General features: G+C 39.4%; 1 protein-coding gene across 5 annotated transcripts in view; it reads left to right on the forward strand.

Annotated features, from left to right (window-relative positions):
- Window positions 1-25,217, forward strand: part of CDYL (chromodomain Y like) — a 227,807-nt gene that overhangs the window by 102,115 nt on the left and 100,475 nt on the right. For 2 of the 5 annotated variants that reach the window (XM_066376943.1, XM_066376942.1), the window contains exon 2: window positions 8,472-9,150. The exons of 1 other annotated variant lie outside the window; for it this stretch is intronic. In XM_066376943.1, coding sequence (XP_066233040.1) covers window positions 8,472-9,150 — 679 coding nt within the window. The remainder of the gene's footprint in view (window positions 1-8,471; window positions 9,151-25,217) is intronic. 2 more of the 5 variants (XM_066376945.1, XM_066376946.1) reach the window with 2 other exon arrangements.

The raw sequence follows: 25,217 nt of genomic DNA on the forward strand, positions 1-25,217 counted from the left end.
ACTATTATGGATAATGCTGCTATAAACCTTTACACGTATATGAGTTTAGATGGGAGCAGAGGTTTTCTTTCTCTTGTGTAGATACCTAAAAATGAAATTGCTGGGTCATATATCTAACTACAGTATATTTAACTGTTGTTGGATCTGCCAGACTGTTTTTATTTTACATTCCCACAGCCGCATATGAGGGTTCCAGTTCCTTGTCATACTTGCCAACACTTACCTATTTTATTATAGCCATCCTAGAGGGTATGAAGTGGTATCTCACTGTTGTTGTGGTATGTGTTTCCCTCATGGCTCATGCTGTTGAGAAGCTTTTCATGTTCTTATTGGCCATTTGTATATCATCTTGGGGGAAATACCTATTCAGATCACTTGCTTATCTTTTTATTATTGTAAGCCTTTTTCTATTCTCAGTAAAAATCTCTTATCAAATATAATTCACAATTTTCCCCCTGTTCTGTGGGTTGTCTAGGTAGTAGTTATAGAACACATTTTTAAAATTTTGATGTCCATTTAATTTTTTTGTTACTTTTGCATTTGGTGTAATACCTAAAAAACCCATTTCCTAATCCACTTAAAAGAGTTTTATCGTTTAACTCTTACTTACAGATCTTTGAGCCATTTGAGTTGAATTTTGTGTATGATGTGAGGTAAGAGAGCAACTTGATTCTTTTGCATGTGAATATCTAGTTATCAGCATCATTTGTTGAAAAAACAATTCTGCTGTTGAATGTCTGACACCCTTATAAGGAATCATTTGAACCCTATATATAATAAGGCTTTATATTTAAGCTTTCTGTTGTATTCTTTTGGTTTTTATATCTGTCTTTATGCTAGTTTTACACTGTTTTGATTATTGAAGTTTTAGAAGTTTTGAAATCTAGAAATTTGAGTTCTGCAACTTGGATTTTTCTTTTTTAAGACTGCATTTCTTCCTTTTGAAAGGGATATTCTGAGTCCCTTGCAGTTTCATATGGACTTTAGGGATTAGTATGCCAATATCTACCAAAAAAGATCAGCTGGAATTTTAGTAGAGATTGCATTGAATATATAGATCAGTTGGGAAATATAATATTAGCAACATTAAATCTCCTGATCTGTGATTATGCAGTATCTTTCCATTTTAATTAGGTCTTTAATTTCTTTCAGCAGTGTTTCATAGTTGGATGTTTCTGTATAAAAGTATAGGACCTCTTTTGTTAAATTTATTTCTAAATATTTTTTCCTTTTAATGCTATAATAAATAATTTCATGTTTGTTTTGATCAGCTACTGTATGCAGTTGATTTCAGTATACTACTGTATGCAATTACTACTGTATGCAATTCTTTTTGTATATTGATTTTTGTGGCCTGTAATGTTATTGCACTTGTTTAATACTTTTTATTAGACTCCTTAACATTGTTCTATATTGATTGTGTCGTCTGCAAATAGAGACAAGTTTACTTCTTCTTTTCAGTTTGGATGCCTTTTTATTTGTTTGTGTGTTTGTTTTCTCACCTAATTACCCAGGTAGATCTTAATACAATGTTGCATTGAAGTGAAAAGAGTCTTGTTTCTGATTTGAGGGCATTCACTCTTGCACCATTGAGTATGATGTAAATGTGTGTTTTTTCTAGATGTCCATTTATCAGGTTGAGGGAGTTCCCTCTATTTCTAGTTTCTTGAATATTTAATTGCTCTTTTTGTATCTATTGAGATATGTGATCACCTCCCCCCCTTTTTTGTATTTTTCTGAAGCTGGAAACAGGGAGAGACAGTCAGACAGACTCCCGCATGCGCCCGACCGGGATCCACCCGGCACGCCCACCAGGGGGCGATGCTCTGCCCCTCCAGGGCGTCGCTCTGTTGCGACCACAGCCACTCTAGCGCCTGGGGCAGAGGCCAAGGAGCCATCCCCAGCGCCCGGGCCATCTTTGCTCCAATGGAGCCTGGGCTGCGGGAGGGGAAGAGAGAGACAGAGAGGAAGGAGAGGGGGAGGGGTGGAGAAGCAGATGGGCGCTTCTCCTGTGTGCCCTGGCCGGGAATTGAACCCGGGACTTCTGCACGCCAGGCCGATGCTCTACCTCTGAGCCAACCGGCCAGGGCTCCCCCCTTTTTTAATGTAGTATATTACATTAATTGATTTTCAGATGTTAAACCACCTTGCATTTCTGGGACAAATCCTTCTTGGTCATGATCGTTTTTATATGTTGCTACATTCAACTTGCTAGTATTTTGTTGAGGGTTTCTATGTCCCTATTCATAAAAAATACTGATCTCTAGCTTTCTTTTCTTATGTCTTGGTTTTAGTATCAATTTAATTCTGGCCTCATAGAATGAGTTGTGACGTATTCTCTCTTCTAATTATTGGAAGAATTTATAAAGTATTAGTGTCAATTTTTCTTTAAAAACTTGATGTAATTTCACCAGTGAAGTCATTTGCTTTTCTTTGTAGAAAGTTTTTTATTACAAGGTTAATCTTTTAATTTCTTATAGAGCTATTTAGATTTTCTTGAATGAGTTTCAGTAAGTAGTTTGTGTCCATTTTGTAATTTGTCCATTCATCTAAGTTATCTAAATTATTGGCATATAATCATGATATTATAATTCTTTTTCTTTTTTTTAACTGTTTGTCGGCTTTGTTATACCCAGTAGCTCTCCCTCTCATAAAGTTTCTGTTGCCTGTTTTGTACCCCCTGGGTATGGGGTCGTTTGTTTCTGTTTTCATGTCTTAGAATTTTTTTAAACTAAACATTTTAGATTATATGTTATATGCTCTAGATACTGAATTTATTTTTGTTGTTAATTTGCTTGCTTGTTAGTTTGTGTGTCTTAGACTACTTTAGCGGTCTCTTTCTCCTACTTTGTGAAGCCTGATGTGACTCTTAAGAGAACCCTGCTTTGGGGAGCACACAGTTGCCCTTGGATGACAGTGGTTTGAGTAGGGCTTTCTGATTCTTTCCCTCATCCCTAAGCGGCTGGCTTTATTTGGTATTGCATGCAGCCCTTTAGACTCTACTAATTACTGGTTGATCACTATTGTTTTTGACGGCCCCTGGTGCATCTATTGCTCAGAAGTCTGATCCAATTAAATTTAGGCAGGGGTAGTTTTTTGAGACCATACTGAGATCTGTTCTTACCCCAGGAAGGCTCATCTTAGCTGTCTCTTTGCCTGGGTCCTCCTGGTGAACTAGGTGAGCGATGGTTTAACTTGTTCCTCTAAATTATCATTTTCAAGAACAACCTTAGACTTAAACTTCCCCACATTATCTCAAAGTCACATCTCTTTTCTTAGGGGTAATCTCTCCCCCAGGCAAAATCTCTGAACCAGTAGTCTGGGTGCCAGGTAGATGGTAGCTTTTGGTCTTCTCAGCTTGTCTCTCCCAACATTGAATCTCTCCAATGAGTGACTTGGGCAGGAGCAGTCAAAGCCCCAGTATTTTTGCCCTGTCACCCCTGGGTTAGAGCTTCCTTATGAGTAGGGACTGGGTTGAGGAAAGGAGCCCCTGACCTCTCTGCCATATGCATCAGGGAGTTTGCCTCTTCCAGTTTGAGTGGGAGAGAGAGAAGGGTGTTGGCCTGTCTCTCAGTGAGATATAAAAGCCTTGATTGGAAGCTGAGGGGAGAGAGCCTGATTCTTGGCTCTGCCCACCACGAGAGAGCTGCTGTCACTCTGAACTGGAAGGTGGGGAAAGAAGGAAGTGGGTCAGAGCTCAAAAGTCAGAAACTTTCTTTGCTGTTAACAATTTTCAAAGACTTTAGTTTTAACTTCTTAAAAAATAATCTCACCAGCTTTGCTTGTTTGGTTGGGAAGTGTGTCTATAGAGCTCCTTTTACTGCCATCCCAGAAATGGAACTCTACCTTGACTTTCTAAGCATATTTTTTGATAGAAGTCTGAGTTGGCAGTTTGTCCTTCAGTGGCTTTCTCCTGGCCTTTATCATTGTGGTCCTATATGTAATATCTCCTCCTCCTATCCTCTTTTCACTGGCTGCTGTGTGTTTTCTTCGCATTGGTTTTTTAAAATTTGACTGAGGTGGTTATTGCTATGCTTTGTGCTAAATATCTGCTTTCCTTCTGAGAATCTGAAATTTTGATACATGCTAGACAAAGGGTGCCTATGTGACCAGCCCCCAGTAAAAATCCTTGATGCTGAGTCTCTAATGAGCTTCAGTGGTAGATAACACTTTGCATGTGTTGTGACAACTTGTTGCCAGAGGAGTGAAGCACATTCTGTGTTTTTCCATTAAGAGAAAACCCATGTAAGCTTGCAGTTGGTTCCCCCGGACTTGATCCCATGTGAATTATCCCTTTGCTTCTTTTGCTTAATATTCTTCCACTGTAGTAAATCATAGCTGTGAGTGGGACTGTTTGCTGAGTCCTGCGAATCCTAGTGAGTCATCAAACTTGGGGGTGGTTTTGGGTGCCCCCAACTTACCAACAATTTTTTTCTGCTGGCCTGGTGTAATTTAAGAGTCTGCTGAAGACTTAAAGGGGTTGATATGTTGTTTTGGGCCCTTCTGTCCGTGATCTCCTTAGATTTCTAGCCACTCTGTGAACTCCTGACTCTGCCCTTTGACACTAAAGCCTGGAAGATTCTACTTTCTGTCTAAATTCTACCAGCATTCTACCTGTAGCAGATTAGGAAGCACAGAAGTCATTGGGTTCCCTTATTTTAAGGGTCCAATTTCCTTGGTTTGGGGCTTTTGGTTTCTTTTTCTTTTAAAAAAAAATTTTATTGATTGATTTTAGAGAGAGAGAGACAGAAACATTGTGTTCTGTTCCTGTATGTGCCCTGACCAGGGATCAAACCCACGGTGTTTGTGTATCAGAACGATTCTCTAAACTAACTAACCAAGGCATCCGGCCAGGGCTTTTATGATTTGGTTTCTTTCTAGTGCTGTCAAATAATTATGTTTATAATATTTATCTAGTTCTTGCAGTAGAACTATCTGCTTGTTTTCTTATTAGTTAACAACTGTTCTTAGTAGTTAAGGCAACTCTTCCTGTTCTTTATAGGTGAAAAACAGATCTTCCTCACCTAAAAAGCTTTTACTACTTTTCTAAAGTCCACCAGAATTCTTGGATACAAGCAGGGTTTTTATTTAATTTTTTCATAGTGATGCTCTTTTGTTCCATATCTGTCCATTGTTGTAAGACCCAAACCTGAAAAAATTGACTTTCATCATTGCTTAGGGTTTCAGAGTTATCCTGGCAGCCTACTTCCACTGTTCTGGGAGGAATCTGAGCAAGTATTCGCAACCAGTGTAACTGTTGACACAGTTATTGATGATGATACAATGTGACAATTTTTTTTCTGCAGTGATTGTTTTGCAACTTTGGTCTTTTCTCGTAAGCCAATATATTTACATGTTTTGCCCTGGTGTTATTTCTCAGGCTATTTGCTATTTTAACTGCAACAATGACAGAATGACTCTTGCTGCCTTCTCTTACTGAGCTCTTTAACCAGTTTGGGTTTCTCCGTGGATTTTTGTCTATCCTTTTCTTTCTGTCTTCTGCAACCCTGTAGCACATTTCAGCACATTCCTGGGCCTGGAGAGATACACGACTGTGCTCTGAGGTAGGTAAAATGGGTTCAGTGTTTGGAATGATCCTTATTGATTAATTTCACTGCTTTGCAAATCATCAGAGGACTTCATAATATTAAGGAAAGCCTGGTTTTACTTGTTTCACATTTTGTTTTTTTTAGATTGAGTTGTAGAAGGAAATTCTAATAAAATGAACTTTAGTTAGTTTACTATGTCACTGGTAATTAAAGAAGGCGGTTGTGATTTGGATTTGCCAGAGTGTTACTCCACATATGATTATGGGTAACAATGCAAAACCGTACTTAGGTAATATGGATGAGATTTTTATGCTGTTCTTCATTTTGTTTTGGTTTTAAAAGGCTTAGTAGAAATTATCTGCAATTCTATACTTCTACAAAGAGTTTTGTATAAAATTCTTTGTGTTGAAGTTCTGTAACTGGAAGCAGATAGCTGCATATAGATTTTGAGAGTGACAGTTCTTTGATACTGTTTTTCAGAAAATTATATTGGTGGGAAGAGGGAGAACTCAAGAAGGTACTAAGAACCAGAAAAAAGATTTATTTATGTATCTGTCGTGTGGTATTCCTCCCTCACCACTATAATTTTAGGAAATAATTTTAAGCATAATGTGTCAGTAAAACATTTTGTTGAATTTGGGTGATACCTTTTTTGAGGGAGATTATTTTAGCCACTCACACTAGGAATCAGCAGGACTTTACATGTAAGCTTTCAGAGGAGGAAGAATGGGTGGGGAGCGGTCCATGTCCACAGTTTAGTCTGAAATTGACATCAGAGGCCTGTAGTCGTTTCAAATAGTTGAAAAAAATCAAAAGTATAATATTTTATGACACATGAAAATTACAAAAATTTAATTTTAGTGTCCATAAATAGTTTGTTTTTTTAATGCCACTTCACATATGTGTTGTCTGTGGCTACTTCTGTGCTACAGTGACAGAGTTGAGTGGCTGGCAGACTGCATGACTTATGTGGCCCTTTATGTGGTATTTGCCAAGCCCTGATCTAATATTTCCCCTGTCATTGCCTTCTTTCATGCCTAAACAAAGTCTGACCACTGAGCACATAGGAAACATAGCACATGCCCCCACCCTAGCTGCTGAGCTGGTTCCATCCCACCTTTAGGTTTCCTGAGAGTGTGGCAGGACCAGTGTGGGGACTGGCTCGTGCAGTTTCAAGAGGTGTCAGCAGAGACACTCATTCTGTTTCATCAGCCCCTGCTTCACCTGTAAGGAAATGGAAGAAAGGAAAATGGGGTGTTCTGTTTTACTGTACTTCATGTTTCTGGAATGGAAATTGATTGAGAAAGAAAACTAGTACTAAGCATAGTTTTATCTTGAGACAATATTTTTACCTCTTATATTTAAAACTTTAAATTATTTCAGCCATGTAATTGGTTTGCATGGAATTTCCCAGAAGTATATCTTTTACTTCAGTTGAAATACTTTCACCCTTATATATATATATATATAGCTCTTCACAAGCAGAGGAGTGTGTGCATGGGGGGAGGGGGCAATTATTGTACTTTCAAAGCTTCCCATGTTATATTATGGACTATGTTACCTCACATATGCAGATATGACATTACTTATAGACTGGAGATCTATTAGGTATTGAAATCTGCTGTCTGCTGAAAAAGACTTTTATTTACCGTTAATTCTTTTTGAATAGGAACAATGATGTGATTTAATTTTAGACTTTTCTATAATTAAGGGCTCTAATTCTCTATGTCCCATGTAAATATATTGAAAAGTTTTGAGGTTTTTTTTTTTGTTTGTTTTGGAGGTTTTTTTTGAGAGTAGTGGAAATGATGGAGTGGGGTATTCTCTCATTCTCTAAGTGTCTATATAGTTTTACTAAGTTAGCTTCTGTTGTTTTGGAACTAAAGATACCATTATGTCATCTGACCTAACCTATAACTGCCAGAGTTTATTGTTGTTGATGATAATTGATGGGCTTAGTCCCTTGTATCTTGAATTAAAGAGCTGTATGACTGTAGTCCTCTACTTAAAAGGCGTGGAGGCACATGCTGCCATTGGGAAAGCAGGCCAGTGGTTTTATGTTAACTGGAGAGGTAACAAGAGACTCTAAATAGTTCTCCAATAACATGGGGGACATTATGTCCAATACACTTTTTTTTTTATGTGAGTCATAGAAGATGGCTCTTAGGTTGACTCTTCCCTCAGTATTCAGTATATTAGGTAATAGAATTTGTCACAGTTACAATGTTTTATGGAAAAGTGTGAATTCATAAATTTGATATGGGATATATTGATCATTAAAATAAAAGATTAACAGCATCTTCCTTTAAAATATTAGCATAAAATTAGTTAAAACCAAGATTTGAAGATAAATAACCTAACCATTCTAGATTATTTTATTACCAGGAAAGCATTATATTTTCTGTTGACCTTTTAAATTTTAAACGAACGCTTCTAAAGGATACTTGGAATACCATCCATGTTTCCTTGGTGAGCCAGTTCCATACCTCAGAAGCCCTTCATATGTTTTTGCATTTACCACAGCCAATTTATTGCTTGAATGCCTGCTGGTAGTAATTTATGGATGACCAGGCAAAAGGCTATGGAGGAACTAGTATTGTTCTAGTTATGACTGTGAAAACCAGTTCACATGGTTGGGTTTAAGAGTTAAAAATAAACCCTCTTTTTGAATCACAAAAAAGTATGCTACGTAATGCACATTTATATAATCTGAGCTTAAAATTTTAGCATTTATTTGGCTTAATTTCATGGAAATTACAGAAATAACTGTTTTGTTACTTTTCTATTTTCTGATGATTTGACTCAGAGAAGAGAAGATTGTTATTGTTTATTGTGGTTTTTAGTATTTTTTATATTTTGTTATTAAGCTTGTATTTTTTAGATATTATATTTATACTTTTTCTTTTTTCCTTTTATAAACAGGTTGAAAGGATCGTTGACAAAAGGAAAAACAAGAAAGGGAAGACAGAATATTTGGTCCGGTGGAAAGGCTATGACAGTGACGATGACACTTGGGAACCAGAGCAGCATCTTGTGAACTGTGAGGAATACATTCATGATTTTAACAGACGCCACACTGAAAAGCAGAAAGAAAGCACATTAACCAGAACAAATAGGACCTCTCCCAACAATGCTAGGAAACAGATTTCCAGGTCCACCAACAGCAACTTTTCTAAGACTACTCCTAAATCACTGGTGATTGGCAAGGACCACGAGTCCAAAAACAGTCAGTTATTTGCTGCCAGTCAAAAGTTCAGGAAAAACACAACTCCATCTCTCTCAAACCGGAAGAATATGGACCTAGCAAAATCAGGTATAAAGATACTTGTGCCTAAGAGTCCTATTAAGAGCAGGACCACAGTGGACGGCTTCCAGAGTGAGAGCCCTGAGAAACTGGACTCCGTTGAGCAGGGTCAGGAGGACACTGTGGCACCAGAAGTGGCAGCCGAAAAGCCAGTTGGAGCTTTACTGGGCCCTGGTGCAGAGCGAGCTAGAATGGGGAGCAGGCCCCGAATACACCCACTAGTGCCTCAGGTGTCTGGCCCCGTGACTGCAGCCATGGCCACGGGATTAGCCATTAACGGGAAAGGTGAGTGTCCAGGTGAGCAGCTCAGTGGGCATCATCTCTGTCAACGGCCAGAGACTATTAACTCAAAGGTGTGTAGGTGCTCCTTCCTTATGCCTTTGTCCTCTGGACAGCTGGGAATCTGCTCTGTTTGTAGCAGATGTCTACTATAACCTGTGAGAGATTTTGCCAGCTTCTTTCTTGAATTGTGATTCTCTCAGAGTCAGCACTGGCGAGTTCTATTTAATTTGCTGCCCACAAACTACCGCCATGTTGACTTCCTTTAAACAACGTCTCACTCTAAGTAGGTAAATGCTGGTACTTTTCTTATAGGAAGTTTTATTCCAAAGCCACCTACCTTTATACATCTTAGGCACTAAGTCTTGTGTTAAGAATGTAAGTGAATTAGTACTGATTAGAGGTCATGCTTCTTATTGTACTAACCCATTTAAATAAACAAATGCCTTTCAGTAAGGGATTACCTTATAGAGCATTAGGGACTTGTATTAGTTTTTCTGTAAGTAGTCAGCTGTTTAGATCCCATTGTCCTTTTTTCAAAGTAGGAGTTGGTTCAATGTGAGTGGTATTTTCTGTTTTATTTTACCCCTGCTTCTGGATTCTGCAGCCTTGATTGTACCATGGCCTCCCCATCTCCTAAGACAGCATACCTGGGAATTAGCATAGGCAGCTTCCTTTCCTCCACTTTCCCACAGCTGTCTAGCCACCAATTTGTATAGATTCCATTAAGTGTTTCTCTGATAATAAGCCCCACTTGCCCTCCCTTACACAGGCCCTAGTGAGTTCTTACCTGCCATAGTTTTCTGATTGCTCTTCCTGCATCCTGCCTTTTGAGAGCTCCCATCCATTCTTGAATAGGAAGGGGTACCCCAGTTTCCAATCTGATGGTATGGTACCATTGCCTCAGCAGATGTGTTCCTAGGTGTCTCTACTCATCCGTTGCCTACCTTTCTCGTTCTGTCTCTCCAAGTCAGTACTCCTGCCATCCCCACTGAGGCCTCTCTGCCAGGAGCATCACACCTTCCCTGCTCTTCATTTACCTCATCAACTCTGAACTATTTTCCAGTTCTAGGTTCAGTGGTTCTTGTGTCCTTTTATCTCATATGCTCTCCTTGCCTTCTATGTTGCAGATTGTAGTTTTCTCCTTACCAAAAGTGTTACCTCCCTTAACCAACACTTAGTAGATCGTGTAAAATGAAACAATCCTAATTTGTTTGGAAGCTGTTTTCCTCTAAAGAGAAATATTCAGCTAAGACATTATTCTAACCATCTTGCTGTGGTGCATCCAACAAGTTTTGGTTCAGGCCCTTTTGTAGCAGTGAAGCGGGAAGCTGAAATAAGCCCTTTGCACAGTAAATTGCCATCTTGCTAGTGATTTTTAGATACCCTCTTTACCCGTATCATGCCCCCCTTCCCTACTCCAAAAGTTTTACGTTCAGCTGTGTGAAGGAACTTGTGTGAGGTCATTTACAGAGTTGACTTTCCATATTGTGGATCTGCTCATGGATATAGTTTTCTCTTACCTTATTGTAAATGGAGGACCATAGGGGTTCAGAGGGAGAAAAGACTAGAAATCATCTAATAGCGTGCTCTATTCTACATAGAGAGTTGAGTCCCCCCTGTGTTTTTCTCAGCTTTGCTCACTGCCTCCACTAGACAAAGACACATTACTTCTTTAGTGATTATTTAGGTCCAGGCCTGTGCTAGGCTTCAGTGTTACACACAAGGCCTGGGCCTGTGCTCGCTCTCTGAGGCAAGGGTGGAAAACTACAGCCTGTGAGCCAAACCGCTGCACCACTTGTTTTTGTAGGGCATTTATGCTAAGAATGGTTTGTACCTTTTATAATTTTTGAAAAAAAATAAGTGGAATTATATTTTATGATACATGAAAATATAAGAAATTCAGATTTGTCTTCATAAACAAAGTTTTATTACAACAGTCATGGGCATTTGTTCATTTACAGTTTATGGCTGCTTTCCAGCCATAGGGATAGGGTTGAACAGTTTGACAGTCTGACTCTACAGAATTATGTTTGCCAACCTCTGCTCTAGGAAGTCACAGTCCTCCGGCAGTATTTTTGGGAGTAGAGTGCAAGAGGACAAAAAAGGCTTAAGAACAGTGTTTTTCAACTGCTAGTCCACAGACTGGTCTGCCACAAATTTTGTGCTGGTCCATGAAAGAGTTAACCACCCCAGTGTCGTGTGAAGATTATAGACCCAATGATCTTAGTCAAATTCGATTATGCTCAGAGTGCTTTCTGCCTTAGTGGTCCCTGAAATAATTCTCCTAATTTCACCGGTCCCCAAGTGTAAAGAAGTTGAAAACTACTGCTTTAGAAAAGGTGTGGTTCCCTTTGATTGTCCACCAAAGTTGTATGGACCTACCTTTCATTTGGGGTGGGACACAACTTTCCAAACTTTTTTGACCCTTAAGTTTTCCACAATCTTTCTTTACGACACTTATGTAGGAGGGTTGGTGGTCCTCAGCAAAAGCCTTCAGTTTTGTATATGGGAAGGGGACTGGCTTCTATTTAAATAAAGGGCTGGTGACTTCCTTGTTTACTACTCTTCCTATTTCAAAAAATGTAAATGTCCTTCACAGTGCCTTTGGTTAAAACCACAAGGGATATGTAAGCATAATATCTTAAATTATTTTACCTTGTTCTGTGGAGTTAGGTACAGTATTTGGTGTTTGAGTAAATAACTGTTTCCAGTGCCCTCATGATGGCCTTTCTCTCCTGGTCTTGAGTCCTATATACTCGCCACTTACACAAGAGGATGCATAGAAGCCACTCAGGAAAGTTTTTAGGACAGTGGTGAATGACATCCCGGTGGCCATCATTTAAATCAGATTTGTGTATTAAGAAAGAAAAGAACCAGCACCTCCACTGCCAGGAACCTGCAGTTGGAGTGTCCATTCTGATGGTACAAACAAGTGGTGTCTTAGACATTTTGACCACTTGCCTTTCCTTCACCCTTCCACTTTGTAGAAAGTTGCTTTTGTTGTTCCCTCTGTTGGAGTATAAGCTCCAAGAGGGGATTTTGTTTTGCCAGGATTAAATCTTATGTCCATACTGGTGCCTGCACATAGTAGGTGCTCGGCATATGATTGTGGAGGGTATGATTCCAGACACTAAAGACAACGTGCTCTCTAAAAACAAGGATGGTAATGAGTCTTTGTAGCCCTATCACTGGTTCACACTAAATGGGAGGGAAAAACGCTACTGAAATGGCAAGGTGTGTGGGCCAGGAGCATGGGAACATTCCAGAAAACCTTTTACTGGTTCTCAGGGTGTAGCTTTACTGAATGAAGACATACAGTACTGAAACAGTGTTAGGTTGTTGGTCTACACTCATTTTTAGAGCAGTTGTTTGGTTTTACTTTTCATATTAATTTTAGAGCTACATAAGAAAACTAATTTTTCAAAAACTAATTGAAGGAGATAATCTTGGCATCATTGCAAAATGAACCATTTATTTAAAATATGAATCAATCATGTGTGTGAGGGATATTGTAGCCACCAAATACAACAGATATTTAAATATCTTTTTTTTTTTTTCAGAGACAGAGAGAGGGATAGATAGGGACAGACAGGAATGGAGAGATGAGAAGCATCAATCATCAGTTTTTTGTTGCGTGTTGCGACATCTTAGTTGTTCATTGATTACTTTCTCATATGTGCCTTGACCGCGGGCCTTCAGCAGACCAAGTAACCCCCTGCTCAAGCCAGTGACCTCGGGTCCAAGCTGGTGAGCCTTTGCTCAAACCAGATGAGCCCGTGCTCAAGCTGGCGAGTTCAGGGTCTCGAACCTGGGTCTTCCGCATCCCAGTCCGACGCTTTATCCACTGCGCCACCACCTGGTCAGGCTAAATATCTTAACCAAAGAGTAAATGTTTCTGGAGAATTTTAACACACAATTACTTTTACAAAATAAACATGTGTATTTAATTTTTTAACTGTTTTTAAGTATTAAACCAAGATTTAAATGATGAATATATTGCTTTACTCAGAAATATGAGAAAATTTAAAACCTAGGTGGCACAGCAATCTTCTACTGTTCTTTGAATTACTTAATCGTACAAAAGAAATAATTTCTTTTATATTTTTACTTTAAATCTTCAAACAACTCTAATATATTTGATATAGGTTGAGATATATAATTAAGGTACTTTATTAATGAAAATTATATTAATGTAGCCCTTTAGTTTTCCTTATTCTTAAGTAATAATAAAGATAAGATAGCTTTCTCCAAGAGAGAGTATGAAGATATAAACAGCATTTGTTTTTATGTACTATAAATGTGAATGTCCTATGTAATGCAGAGATTTTGAATTGGGAAAGTCAAGTTTGATATGAAAGTTTTTTGTTCTTTTTTAATAAAGTCACTTAGAGTTAAGGATTTTAAAAATCAAACACTGAATAGGTACCTATTGAGAACATGCAAGCCATACCTTGGACTGCAGGCAGTATCGCAGTGGTCTTCGGGCTATTCTTTAGGAGGGGTCTGCAGCCCTTAGAGCTGCTCAGGCTGTATGCTGGCCATCTTCTCCCTTCTGGGGCCGTGGGTACTCAGAAGGGATGTGGGCACTCAGAAGTGGGCTGACATTCCATTGTACTTTCTCTCACCTTTCATGGGACATAATTTTTTTTTGTTCCAAGGCTTATTTTTCCAGCTCTTTTCAGCTGTTTTCCAGTGACGGTATTTATGGGCAAGTGCTCCCAGGTACATTGCTTGAGGGCAATAGTTAGGCCTTTCTTTTTCTTATATTCCAGCATATCCTTGTATTTTTCTACTATAGCAAGCAGGATGATCCTCTTTTTAAATTCTGAGAAGTATTTAGCAGGTTTTAAATGTTGTTTTTCATTTTCTACTCTTGTTTCTCCTGGCTGGTAACTTACCTTACAGCCTATAGTTACAGCACCGTGGCCACAAAGCACAGGAGCTGCCCTCTTTAAACAATTGCTTTAAAAACTGGATTATCTTACTTTGTTCTTTTACGAATTCAAATATGTAATTCAACACCATTCAACAAATACAACGTGTGTGTGTGTGTGTGTGTGTGTGTGTGTGTGTGTGTGTGTGTGTGAGAGAGAGAGAGAGAGAGAGAGAGACAGACAGACAGACAGACAGACAGGAAGGGAGAGAGAAGAGCTGCATCAATTCTTGTTGTGACACTTTAGTTGTTCATTGATTGCTTTTTCATATGTGCCTTGACTGGGGGTTTACAGGAGACCGAGTGACCCCTTGCTCAAGCCAGCGACCTTGAGCTCAAGCTGGCAGCCTCAGGGTTTCAAACGTGGGTCCTCCACATCCCAGTCTGACACTCTATCCATTGCGCCACCGCCTGGTCAGGCAACAAATATAACATTTAAGAAAATGCTATAAGTAATCCTTAAAATAAAAACGAGGTCTACACCTTACTAGTGTTTTCCCATAATGTTAGCTGTTGGATATTAAATCAAAACCAGTGGATTTAAAAGGAAAATGATTGAGGAAGTACCTTAAACCCACCACATGTGACCATCTGCTTTCCATCCCATGAGTCTGTCAGTGGAAAGAAGCTCCAGGAAAAACTATTCAGGGAAACTTAGCTCCTTCTGAGGAGCTAGAGTGTGGATTCCTCTCAATAAGAATATGGGTCATGATCTGTTTCCCCTCTCTGATTATATTGGAAGCTGAAGTGCCATATCATCAGACTTCCTCTGGGCAGAGGTCTGTGGCCCCCTCTGCCATTTATCATTTAGGTGCTGAAGTTGGAACTTCACCTGAAACAGTGTTAAGAAATCAGGGGACTAGTGCCCAGAGGCAGTAAGGTGTCCAGCTGGACCACAACAGGAATTGCCCACTAGAAAAGAGAACATCTGAAGCTGTGCTGTGTAACTGTGTGTATGTGGGCTTGATTAAAAAAGATTTCAATTTGAAACCAAAAAACATTTGTTGGCACCTCCTGTATAACATGTCCCATGCTAGAAGCTTCTACATGTTTTATCTCACAAGGAGCAAACCTGTTTACAAAAAGAAAGTTTACAGAAGCTCAGCTTGAACCAAAGTGGAATAAACCTTTGAGGAAAACAAATGGACAACCTTCTACACCCCTTTCCTAAGCATTTAATAGATAGCCCAGACAAAATTGTTCCTTTGTTCCTTTTTGAAGTGAGCTTAGTGGTTCTCGAAACAGAGAGTTGTCCCATTAGAGCCCGAGCTCTACGTCAGTTCGACTTCCCAGCTCAGTGAGACACTCTTGCTTACCAGCAGGGCTGACAGCCTCTTGAGACTACTCTTGAGGTAGCTATGAGAATTCTACTTATCAGTCCCGAAACCAGTCGCCACTGGAAGGAAGACACAACCGACACACAACTTGGTTGCAACAATCACACAGGCAGTTTATTACTAACAAATCCAATGGCGTGCCTGGTTGCAGCTTAATGGGGACCTGTCGGTGTGCTTCTCTCGGCTGTTCTTGGTCAGAGCAGCATGGAGACAGTCCACGTTCAATGTTGGAGTCTAGACGACAAACTGCACCTGGGGGGCCCTGGACTTTAGCACCCTTTTCTGGCATACTCCTTCTAACAGGTGTTAATCTATGGTATTATCACATCAAGCCACTTGTTGGTAGTTACTCCCAGGGAGCTCTTTTTATCTATATGATTTCACACACACACTAGCTGGGCCCTGCGCAAAAGGCATATTCTTGCCTATCATATCATCTGTACACACTAGATTAGTTCCCACCCTGAGGGGATAGCCTTATTATTTGCCTTAATGGTTTTAAATATTGTATCCTAACTTATTTCTATATATCTTCTATATTTTTCTATATTTCTATATATTTAATTACTGTAACATTATATTACTGTAACAAGAGTGCTTTAGAGTCTAGTATAGTTTTAGGCACAGAGCCCAACAGAGAATATACTCTTATCCTGCGTAGCCTCCTCTTAATGAGTTGGTCCCCCCAAGAATGTTTGTTTTAATTAAAGCTTACAAATGTGCTGGTATTCACCAGTCATTGAGGAAGAGCCAAGGCCTTTAAAAAGGGGTGCTTTCATTTGCCACTTGTTTGAAGAGTCCAGCCCTTTTCTTAAAGTATGGATCACTGATTGGAGTTCAGTTTTATGTGAAGCACAGCATATTGCATCATCTGCTAATTCTGCTTTGGATTTCTTAAAAATGATACTTAAAAATCTGAGAGCACAGTTCTAGAATTATTAATTCTTCCCATTTTCCACTTCTGTTTTGGCAATGGCTTTTAATCTTAAGAGCCTTTCCAAAGTATTAGACATAATTCTCATTAAAACTTGCCTTTTTATAATCATCTGTATTATCTAAAAAGATGAATTAAATATGATAAGTGCAACTGGCCTAAGAAGCTTAGGGAATAAAGCCAGCCAGTTCTTTTTTTCTTTTTCCAAGAGAAAGAGGGTTAGATAGGGACAGACAGATGAGAAGCATCAATTTTTTGTTGCAGCACTTTAGTTGTTCATTGATTGCTTTCTCATATGTGCCTTGACCACGGGCCTTCAGCAGACCGAGTAACCCAGGGGTCCCCAAACTACGGGCCACGGGCCACATGCGGCGCCCTAAGGCCATTTATTCGGCCCCCACCGCACTTCCAGAAGGAGCACCTCTTTGATTGGTGGTCAGTGAGAGGAACATAGTTCCCATTGAAATACTGGTCAGTTTGTTGATTTAAATTTACTTGTTCTTCATTTTAAATATTGTATTTGTTCCCATTTTGTTTTTTTACTTTAAAATAAGATGTGTGCAGTGTGCATAGGGATTTGTTCATAGTTTTTTTTTATAGTCCGGCCCTCAAACAGTCTGAGGGGCAGTGAACTGGCCCCCTGTGTAAAAATTTTGGGGACCCCTGGATTAACCCCTTGCTTAAGCCAGCAACCTTGGGCTCAAGATGGTCAGCTTTGCGCAAACCAGATGAACCTGCGCTCAAGCTGGCAACCTCAGGGTTTTTGAACCTGGGTCCTCCGCGTCCCAGTTCGATGCTCTACCCACTGCGCCACCGCCTGGTCAGGCTAAAACTAGCCAGTCCTTAATAATCATGTCCCAGAAGAAGGAAACTTTGTGGGCTCTATTGAGCCCTTGCCTGTCTGCCGAGCTCTGTACTGTGCTTATTTGGAGGAGATTTCTTCTGTATTTCGAAGGTGTTATGGTCTGTTCAGGGATGGTTAGGACTCAGAATAGTGTTGACCCATTGAGCCACTTTAGAGCTCTTGCAAACTTTTTTTTCCTATCACACAGTGCCCAACCAGTAGTGTCAGAAGCATCTGGGACCTGTCAGAAATGCACATTTCTGGACTCCACTCACACCTACCTGTACTGAAATCTCAGGTTGGGTCCAGCAGGCTGTTTACAAATCCTCTGGTTGGCTCTGGAGCTCACCAAGTTTAAAAACTGTCATCCCATCTATATACTGTGTTGTGTAAGTTTGTAGTTTTATAGAGTAATCTGGGAAATTAATACAAATACACTGTTAAATTTTTTTGTTACAGTATATTTTAGATTCTTATAGTTAGGTGTGTTTTGTTCCTGTTCTGTATTGAGATTGTTTGGCTTTAATGTATCTTGATTTTAAATTGTCTCTAGGCATTCCTATCGGTTTTTTTGTGAGAGGGTTGGTTTTTGTTTTCTTTTAGCAAGAGAGACAGACAGTCAGGAAGGGAGAGATGCGAAAAGCATCAATTCTTCATTGTGGCACCTTAGTTATTTATTCATTGATTGCTTTTTCATATGTGCCTCAATGGGGGGGGGGGGGTTGCTACAGTAGAGCGAGTAACCCCTTGCTCAAGCCAGTGAGTTTGGGCTCAAGCCAGTCACCATGGGGTCATGTCTAGGATCCCGAGCTCAAGCCGGTGAGCCCGTACTCAAGCCTGCGACCTCAGGGTTTCAAACCTGGATTCTCTGTGTCCCAGTCTGACTCGCTATCCACTGCGCCACCACCAGGTCAGGCACTTTAGTTGTTTGTTGATTGCTTCTCATACATGCCTTGAACAGGGGGCTCTAGATGAGCTAGTGACCCCTTGTTCAAGCCAGTGAGTGACCTTGGGCTTCAAGACTGCGACCTTTGAGCTCAAGCCAGCAACCATGGCGTCATGTCTGTGATCTCTTGTTCAAGCCAGTGACCCTGCACTCAAGCTGGTAAGCCTGTGCTCACTCCAGCAACCTTGGGGTTTTGAACCTGGGACCTCACCTCGGTGCCCTAGGTCGACACTTCATCCATTGCTCCACCACTGGTCTGGCAGCATTTGTATTGTTTTTAATGAATATTTCAATAATTACAAAAGAATGAATGTCAGGAAAACATTACTAAATAATTAAAACATCTCAAAAAAAAGTAATCCCACCCAAGCCCCACCTTCTCCTCCTAACAGTTTTTTTTCTCTACAAATTGGATAAACATGCATTCTGTTAAATTTGTCATTGGCCTCATACTTATGTTCTACAATTTAGGGGCTTTTGTTTAAATTTTTATGATACTTTTTGGGTATATTTTTATATACACACAAATATCTATCAGTGATTTAGTGTCAGTGTTTCTCAGCAGTGGGCGCTTTGGCATTTGGGCTTGGACACGTCCCTGCATCTCTGGTCCTGTCACTAAGATGCTAATAAATGGCCCCAGGCATCCCAACAAATTAGTGACTTGGTTCCACCTGCCTGAATACCCACATTCCCTCAAGGGGCCTGTGTCTGGGTGTATCTAGTAGGTGAGAAACACCATTGTAGATCCGTAAATGAATACAGGTGACCTTTGAACAACGTGGGATGGGACTGTGTGGGTCCATTTACATGTGGATTTTTAAAATAAATTTACTGGTATTTTATTTTGAGATTTCCTTACTACTTTAAAACAATCATATTGTTATTGCTTTATCAGTATACGAAGCACTATAACCTGTAAGTAAATATGAATTTATTTTTCACATCTTCTCACTTTTGATGCTTAGTGTTAGTAATACATATTATATCTACAGTGTTTTGTATCATAGAAGACAACATTGATGAAGGTGTCAGCAGATGATTCATCTTGTAAACATAACATAAATGTATGGCATCTATAAATACAGTACAATACTGTAAATGTGTGTTTATTTTGTGATTTCATAACCGTTTCTTTTCTTTAGCTTTATTGTAAGAATACAGTACACAATACATATAACATACAAAATATGTGTTAGTCAACTGTTTATGTTATTGCTCAGACTTTCGTTTGACACTAGGCTATAGTCAATTTTGGGGAGGGGGGTCCAAAGTTAGACATGGGTTTCTAGCTGCATAGGTGTCCAAGGGTCAAATCTGTACTCTGTTTGTTTGTTTTATTTTATCCAGAAATTAAATTTAAGGGGGTGGCATTGATTAATAAGAGTACATAGGTTTCAGGTAAACATTGCTATAGCATTTGAACTGTTTTTTGTGCTGTGTGCCCGTCACCCACAGTCACATCATGTTCTGTCACTGTCTATTTGTCCCTCTTTACTCCCTTCCCCCTATCTTCTCTCTGGTAACAATTTCACTTTTTTTGTTGGTTTTTTTTTTTTTTTTGAGAGAGACAGAGGGACAGATAGGGACAGACAGACAGGAAGGGAGAGAGCTGAGAAGCATCAATTCTTTATTGCAGCACCTTAGTTGTTTATTGATTGCTTTCTCATATGTGCCTTGACCAGGGGGCTACAGTGGAGCGAGTGACCCCTTGCTCAAGCCAGTGACCTTGGGCTTCAAGCCAGAGACCTTTGGACTCAAACCAGAGACCATGGAAGTCATATTTATGAGTCCACGCTCAAGCCAGCGACCCTGCGCTAAAGCTGATGAGCTTGTGCTCAAGCCAGCGACCTCAGGGTTTTGAACCTGTGTCCTCTGCGTCCCAGTTTGATGCTCTGTCCACTGCGCCCCCACCTGATCAGGCTAACAATTTCATTTTTTTTTCCCTGAAGTGAGAAGTGGGGAGGCGGAGAGACAGACTCCCCTATGCGCCCGACCAGGATCCACCCAGCATGCCCACTAGGGGCCTCTGCCCAATCTGGGCCTTGCTCGGTCACAACCATTGCCATTCTAGCACCTGAGGCAGAGGCGGTGGAGCCATCCTCAGCATCTGTGCCAACTTTGCTTCTGTGGAGCCTTAGCTGCAGGAGGGGAAGAGAGAAATAGAGAGGAAGGAGAGGGGGAAGGGTGGAAAAGCAGATGGGCACTTCTCCTGTGTGCCCTGACTGGGAATCAAACCTGGGATGTCTACACACTGGCAAACACTCTACTGCTGAAGCAACTGGCCAGTCTAACAGGTATGGGATGGTATCTCACTGTATTTCTGATTTATATTTCTCTAATAGCGAAGATGAGCATCTTTTCAAATACCTGTTTGTTCATATGTTTTAATGAGAGAACTCTGTTCAGGTTCTCCCCATTTTTTAATTGGATTGTTTGCTTATTTGTTGTTGAGTTTTGTGCATTCTTTATATATTTTGGATATTAACCTCATATCAGAGTTGTTGTTTGTGAATATCGTCTCCAGTGTGGTTGGCTGTAAGATTGTGAGTGCCCGTAAATGGGCATTTTTTTATTTAAGTGAGAAACAGGGAGGCAGACAGACTCATGCATACACCCCCACCAAGATCCACCAAGAAAGCCCCCTATGAGGTGATGCTCTCTGCCCATCTTGGATCGTTGCTCCATTGCTTGAAACCCGAGCCCATGGAGCTATCCTCAGCGCCCCGGGCCAACTGACTTCAACTAAGCCAAGGCTGCGGGAGGGGGAGAGAGAGATAGAAAAAGAGAAGGTAGAGGAGGAAGGTTGGAGAAGCAGATAGGCGCTTTTCCAGTGTGCCCTGATAGCAAATTGAACCTGGGACATCCACAAAACAGACCAACACTACCACTGAGACAACCGGCCAGGGCCTGTTTACCTATTCTTAATCAACTTTTAAATGTCTGTCAGATGAGAAGGTAGCAAAAAGTTAATTTTAAACATTGAAATTTTATTTTCACAGCCTATATTTGTCTGTTTGCATTTAGTTTTCTGTTAATTCCCTTTATATATCCCTTGCTTATTTTGGGAGGTGGGTAACTTTTTCCAAATATGAAGACTTGAGAATGTACATGTCATCATTAGTCAGGGACCACATTAAATCTTCATGTGTGAGCTGTGGTGTGCAAACTTTAAAGGGAGCATTTTAGAAAACGTCACTGACACTTTGTCATCCTGGCCCCCACCGAAGAACTGAATTTTATACCAGAAGTCAGAAGTAATAGGGCATCTGATTTCTGTCTTAAGGGATTTATAAGAGTTTAATGAGAACACCTCAAATTAATTTGCATAACTTTGTGGTTCTTGCTTAGTCTTGACCATACCAAAGTGTATTTTATTACCATATTTCCCTAGGTATAAGATGCTCCCATGTATAAGATGTGCCTTAAGTTTGGTGCTCAAAATTTGAAAAATATATATATATATTACATAAAGTTATTGAACTCAAGTTCTGTGTTTTTTTAATTTTAAGAGTTCCTTTATTTTATATTTTGTTTATATAGATTCTAGTGTTGCCCCGAATGCATCCCCCTGCCCCCTTATTTCCTACAACATGTCCCTTGCCCCCCTCCCTACAGTGCCCTCCACCCTTCCCTACAGGTTTATCCCATCCTATCATCCCCTTTCCCTCTGTCCTCTTTTCCTCTGCTCCCTTTGATCCCTCATCTGTCTCAATTCTGTTCCTCAGTTCTCATTGTTCCTTGGATTCCTCAAATGAGCGAGGTCATATGATATTTTTCTTTCTCTGCCTGGCTTATTTCATTAAACATAATAGTTTCCAGGTCCATCCATGTTGTTGCAAAAGGTAATGAATGTTTCCTTCTTTACATGGCCCCATAGTATTCAATTGTATACATGTACCACTGCTTTTTAATCCACTTGTTCATTGACGGACTCTTGGGCTGTTTCAAGATCTTCCCTATTGTGAACAATGCTGCCATAAACATGGGGGTGCATTTCTTTTTTTCAGTCAGTGATATGGTGTTCTTGGGATATATTTCTAAAAGTGGTATAGCTGGGTCAAAAGGCAGATCTATTTTTAATTGTTTGAGGAATCTCCATACTGTTTTCCACAGTGGCTGCACCAGTCTGCATTCCCACCAGCAGTGCAGGAGGGTTCCCTTTTCTCCACATCCTCACCACCACCTATCCTGTGCTATTTTGTTAATGAGCGCCATTCTGACTGGTGTGAGGTGGTATCTCATTGTGGTTTTAATTTGCATTCCTCTAATGCGGCCCCCTGAGGCCATTTATCCAGCTCCCGACGCACTTCCAGAAAGGGCAACTCTCTCATTGGTGGTCAGTGAGAGGAGCATTGTATGTGGCGGCCCTCAAAAGGGTCTGAGGGACAGTGAATTGACCCCCTGTGTAAAAAGTTTGGGGACCCTTGCTCTAATGATTAGTGATGTTGAATATTTTTTCATCTCTCTATTGGCCATCTGTATGTCCTCTTTGGAGAAATGTCTGTTCATTTCTTGTGCCCATTTTAGGATTGGATTGTTTGTCTTTGTGGTGTTGAGTTTTACAAGTTCTTTATAAATTTTGGTTATTAACCCTTTGTCAGACGTATTGTCGAATATGTTCTCCCATTGTGTGGTTTGTCTTTTTATTCCGTTCATATTGTCTTTAGCTGTACAAACCTTTTTAGTTTGATATAGTGCCATTTGTTTATCCTGTCTTTTATTTCACTCGCCCGTGGAGTTGCTGTGAGAGATGTTGGTGAGCTTACTGCCTATGTTTTCTTCTAAGATGCTTATGGTTTCACGACTTACATTTAAGTCTTTTATCTATTTTGAGTTTATTTTTGTGAATGGTATAAGTTGGTAGTCTAGTTTCACTTTTTTGCAGGTAGCTGTCCAATTTTCCCAACACCATTTGTTAAAGAGACTGTCTTTACTCCATTGTATGCTCTTACCTCCTTTGTCAAATACCAGTTGTCCATAAAGGTGTGGGTTTATTTCTGGGTTCTTTGTTCTGTACATTGATCTATATGCCTGTTCTTATGCCAGTAACAAGCTGTTTCGAATACAGTGGCCTTGTAGTATAACTTGATATCAGGAAGTGTAATACGTCCCACTTTATTCTTTTTTTTTTTTTCAAGATTACTGAGGCTATTTGTGTTCTTTATTGGTTCCGTATAAATTTTTTGGTATATGTGTTCTATATCTTTGAAATATGTCATTGGTATTTTAATTGGTATTGCATTGAATTTATAAATTGCATTGGATAGTATAGACATTTTGATGAAGTTTATTCTTCCTAACCATGAGCGTGATATATGCTTCCACTTGCTTGATTTCTCTTATCAATGTTTTGTAATTTTCCAAGTACAAGTCTTTAATCTCCTTGGTTAAATTTATTCCTAGGTACTGTTTTTTGTTGTTGTTGTTGTTGTTGCAATAGTGAAGGGGATTGTTTCCTTAATTTCTCTTTCTCACAGTTCATTGCTGGTGTATAAAAATGTCTCTGATTTCTGTGTATTGATTTTATACCCTGCCACTTTGCTGAATTCATTTATCATGTTAGGTAGTTTTTTGACTGAGACTTTAGGTTTTCTATGTACAATATCATATCATCTGCAAATACTGATAGTTTTACTTCTTATTTTTCAAATTGGATGCCTTTTATTTCTTCTTGTTGTCTGATTGCTGTGGCTAGGACTTCCAGGACTGTGTTGAATAAGAGTGATGAAAGGGGGCACCCCTGCCTTGTTCCTCATCTTAAGGGGATTGCTTTTAATTTTTGTCCATTGATTATGATGTTGGCTGTGGGTTTGTCATAGATGGTCTTTATCATGTTGAGGTATGTTCCCTGTATTCCCACTTTGCTGAGAGTTTTGATCATGAATGGGTGATGAATTTTATCAAATGCTTTTTCTGCATGTATTGAAATTATCATGTGGTTTTTGTTCTTTTGTTTATGTGATGAATCACATTGATTGATTTATGAATATTGTACCATTCTTCCTCCTCTGAATAAATCCCACTTGACTATGATGTATGATTTTTTTCCTGTATTGCTGGATCCGGTTTGCTAATATTTTGTTGAGGATTTTTGCATCTAAGTTCATCAAGGATATTGGCCTATAATTTTCTTTCTTTGTGTTCTCTTTGCCTGGTTTTGGAATCAGAATTATGCTTGCCTCATAAAAGGAGCTTGGAAGTCTTTCTTCCTCTTGAATTTTTTGAAATAGCTTGAGAAGGATAGGAGTTCTTCTTTGAATATTTGGTAGAATTTTCCTGTGAAGCCATCAGCCCAGCAGTTTTGTTTGTTGAGAGTTTTTTGATAACTGTTTCGATCTCATTTGTTGTAATCGGTCTGTTTAGGTTTTCTGCTTCTTCCAGATTAATTTTTGAAAGATTATATTTTTCAAGGAATTAGTCCATTTCACCTAGGTTGTCTAATTTTTTGGCATACAGTTCTTCATAGTATTTTTTTTACAATATTTTGTATTTCAGTTGTGTCGGTTATTTCTCTACTCTCATTTCTAATTTTACTTATTTGAGTCCTCTCTCTTTTTTTATTGGTCAGTCTGGTTAAAGGTTCATCAATCTTGTTTACCCTTTTAAAGAACCAGCTCTTGGTTTCATTGATCCTCTGTATTGTTTCTTTAGCTTCTATGTCATTTATTTCCACTCTGATCTTTATTATTTCCTTCTTTCTACTTCCTCTGGGCTTTACTTGCCGTTCTTTTTCTAGTTCTTTTAGATACATGGTTGTTTATTTGAGCTTTTTCTAGCTTCTTAAAGTATGCCTGTAGTGCTATGAACTTCCTTCTCAGTACTGCTTTTGCTATGTCCCTTAAATTTTGAGTTATTGTATGCTCATTATCATTCGTTTCTAGGAATTTTATTTCTTCTTTGATCTCATTATTAATCCATTTATTATTTAATATGCTATTTAGTATCCATGTGTTTGAGAAGTCTTTAGTTTTTCTGTTTTAGTTGATTTCCAGTTTCATGCCATTGTGATCAGAGAAAGTTTGCTTGATAGGATTTCAATCTTCTTAAATTTGTTGAGACCGCTTTTGTGCCCTAACATGTGGTCT

Source organism: Saccopteryx leptura, chromosome 3, assembly GCF_036850995.1.
Source record: "Saccopteryx leptura isolate mSacLep1 chromosome 3, mSacLep1_pri_phased_curated, whole genome shotgun sequence".
NCBI lineage: Eukaryota > Metazoa > Chordata > Mammalia > Chiroptera > Emballonuridae > Saccopteryx > Saccopteryx leptura.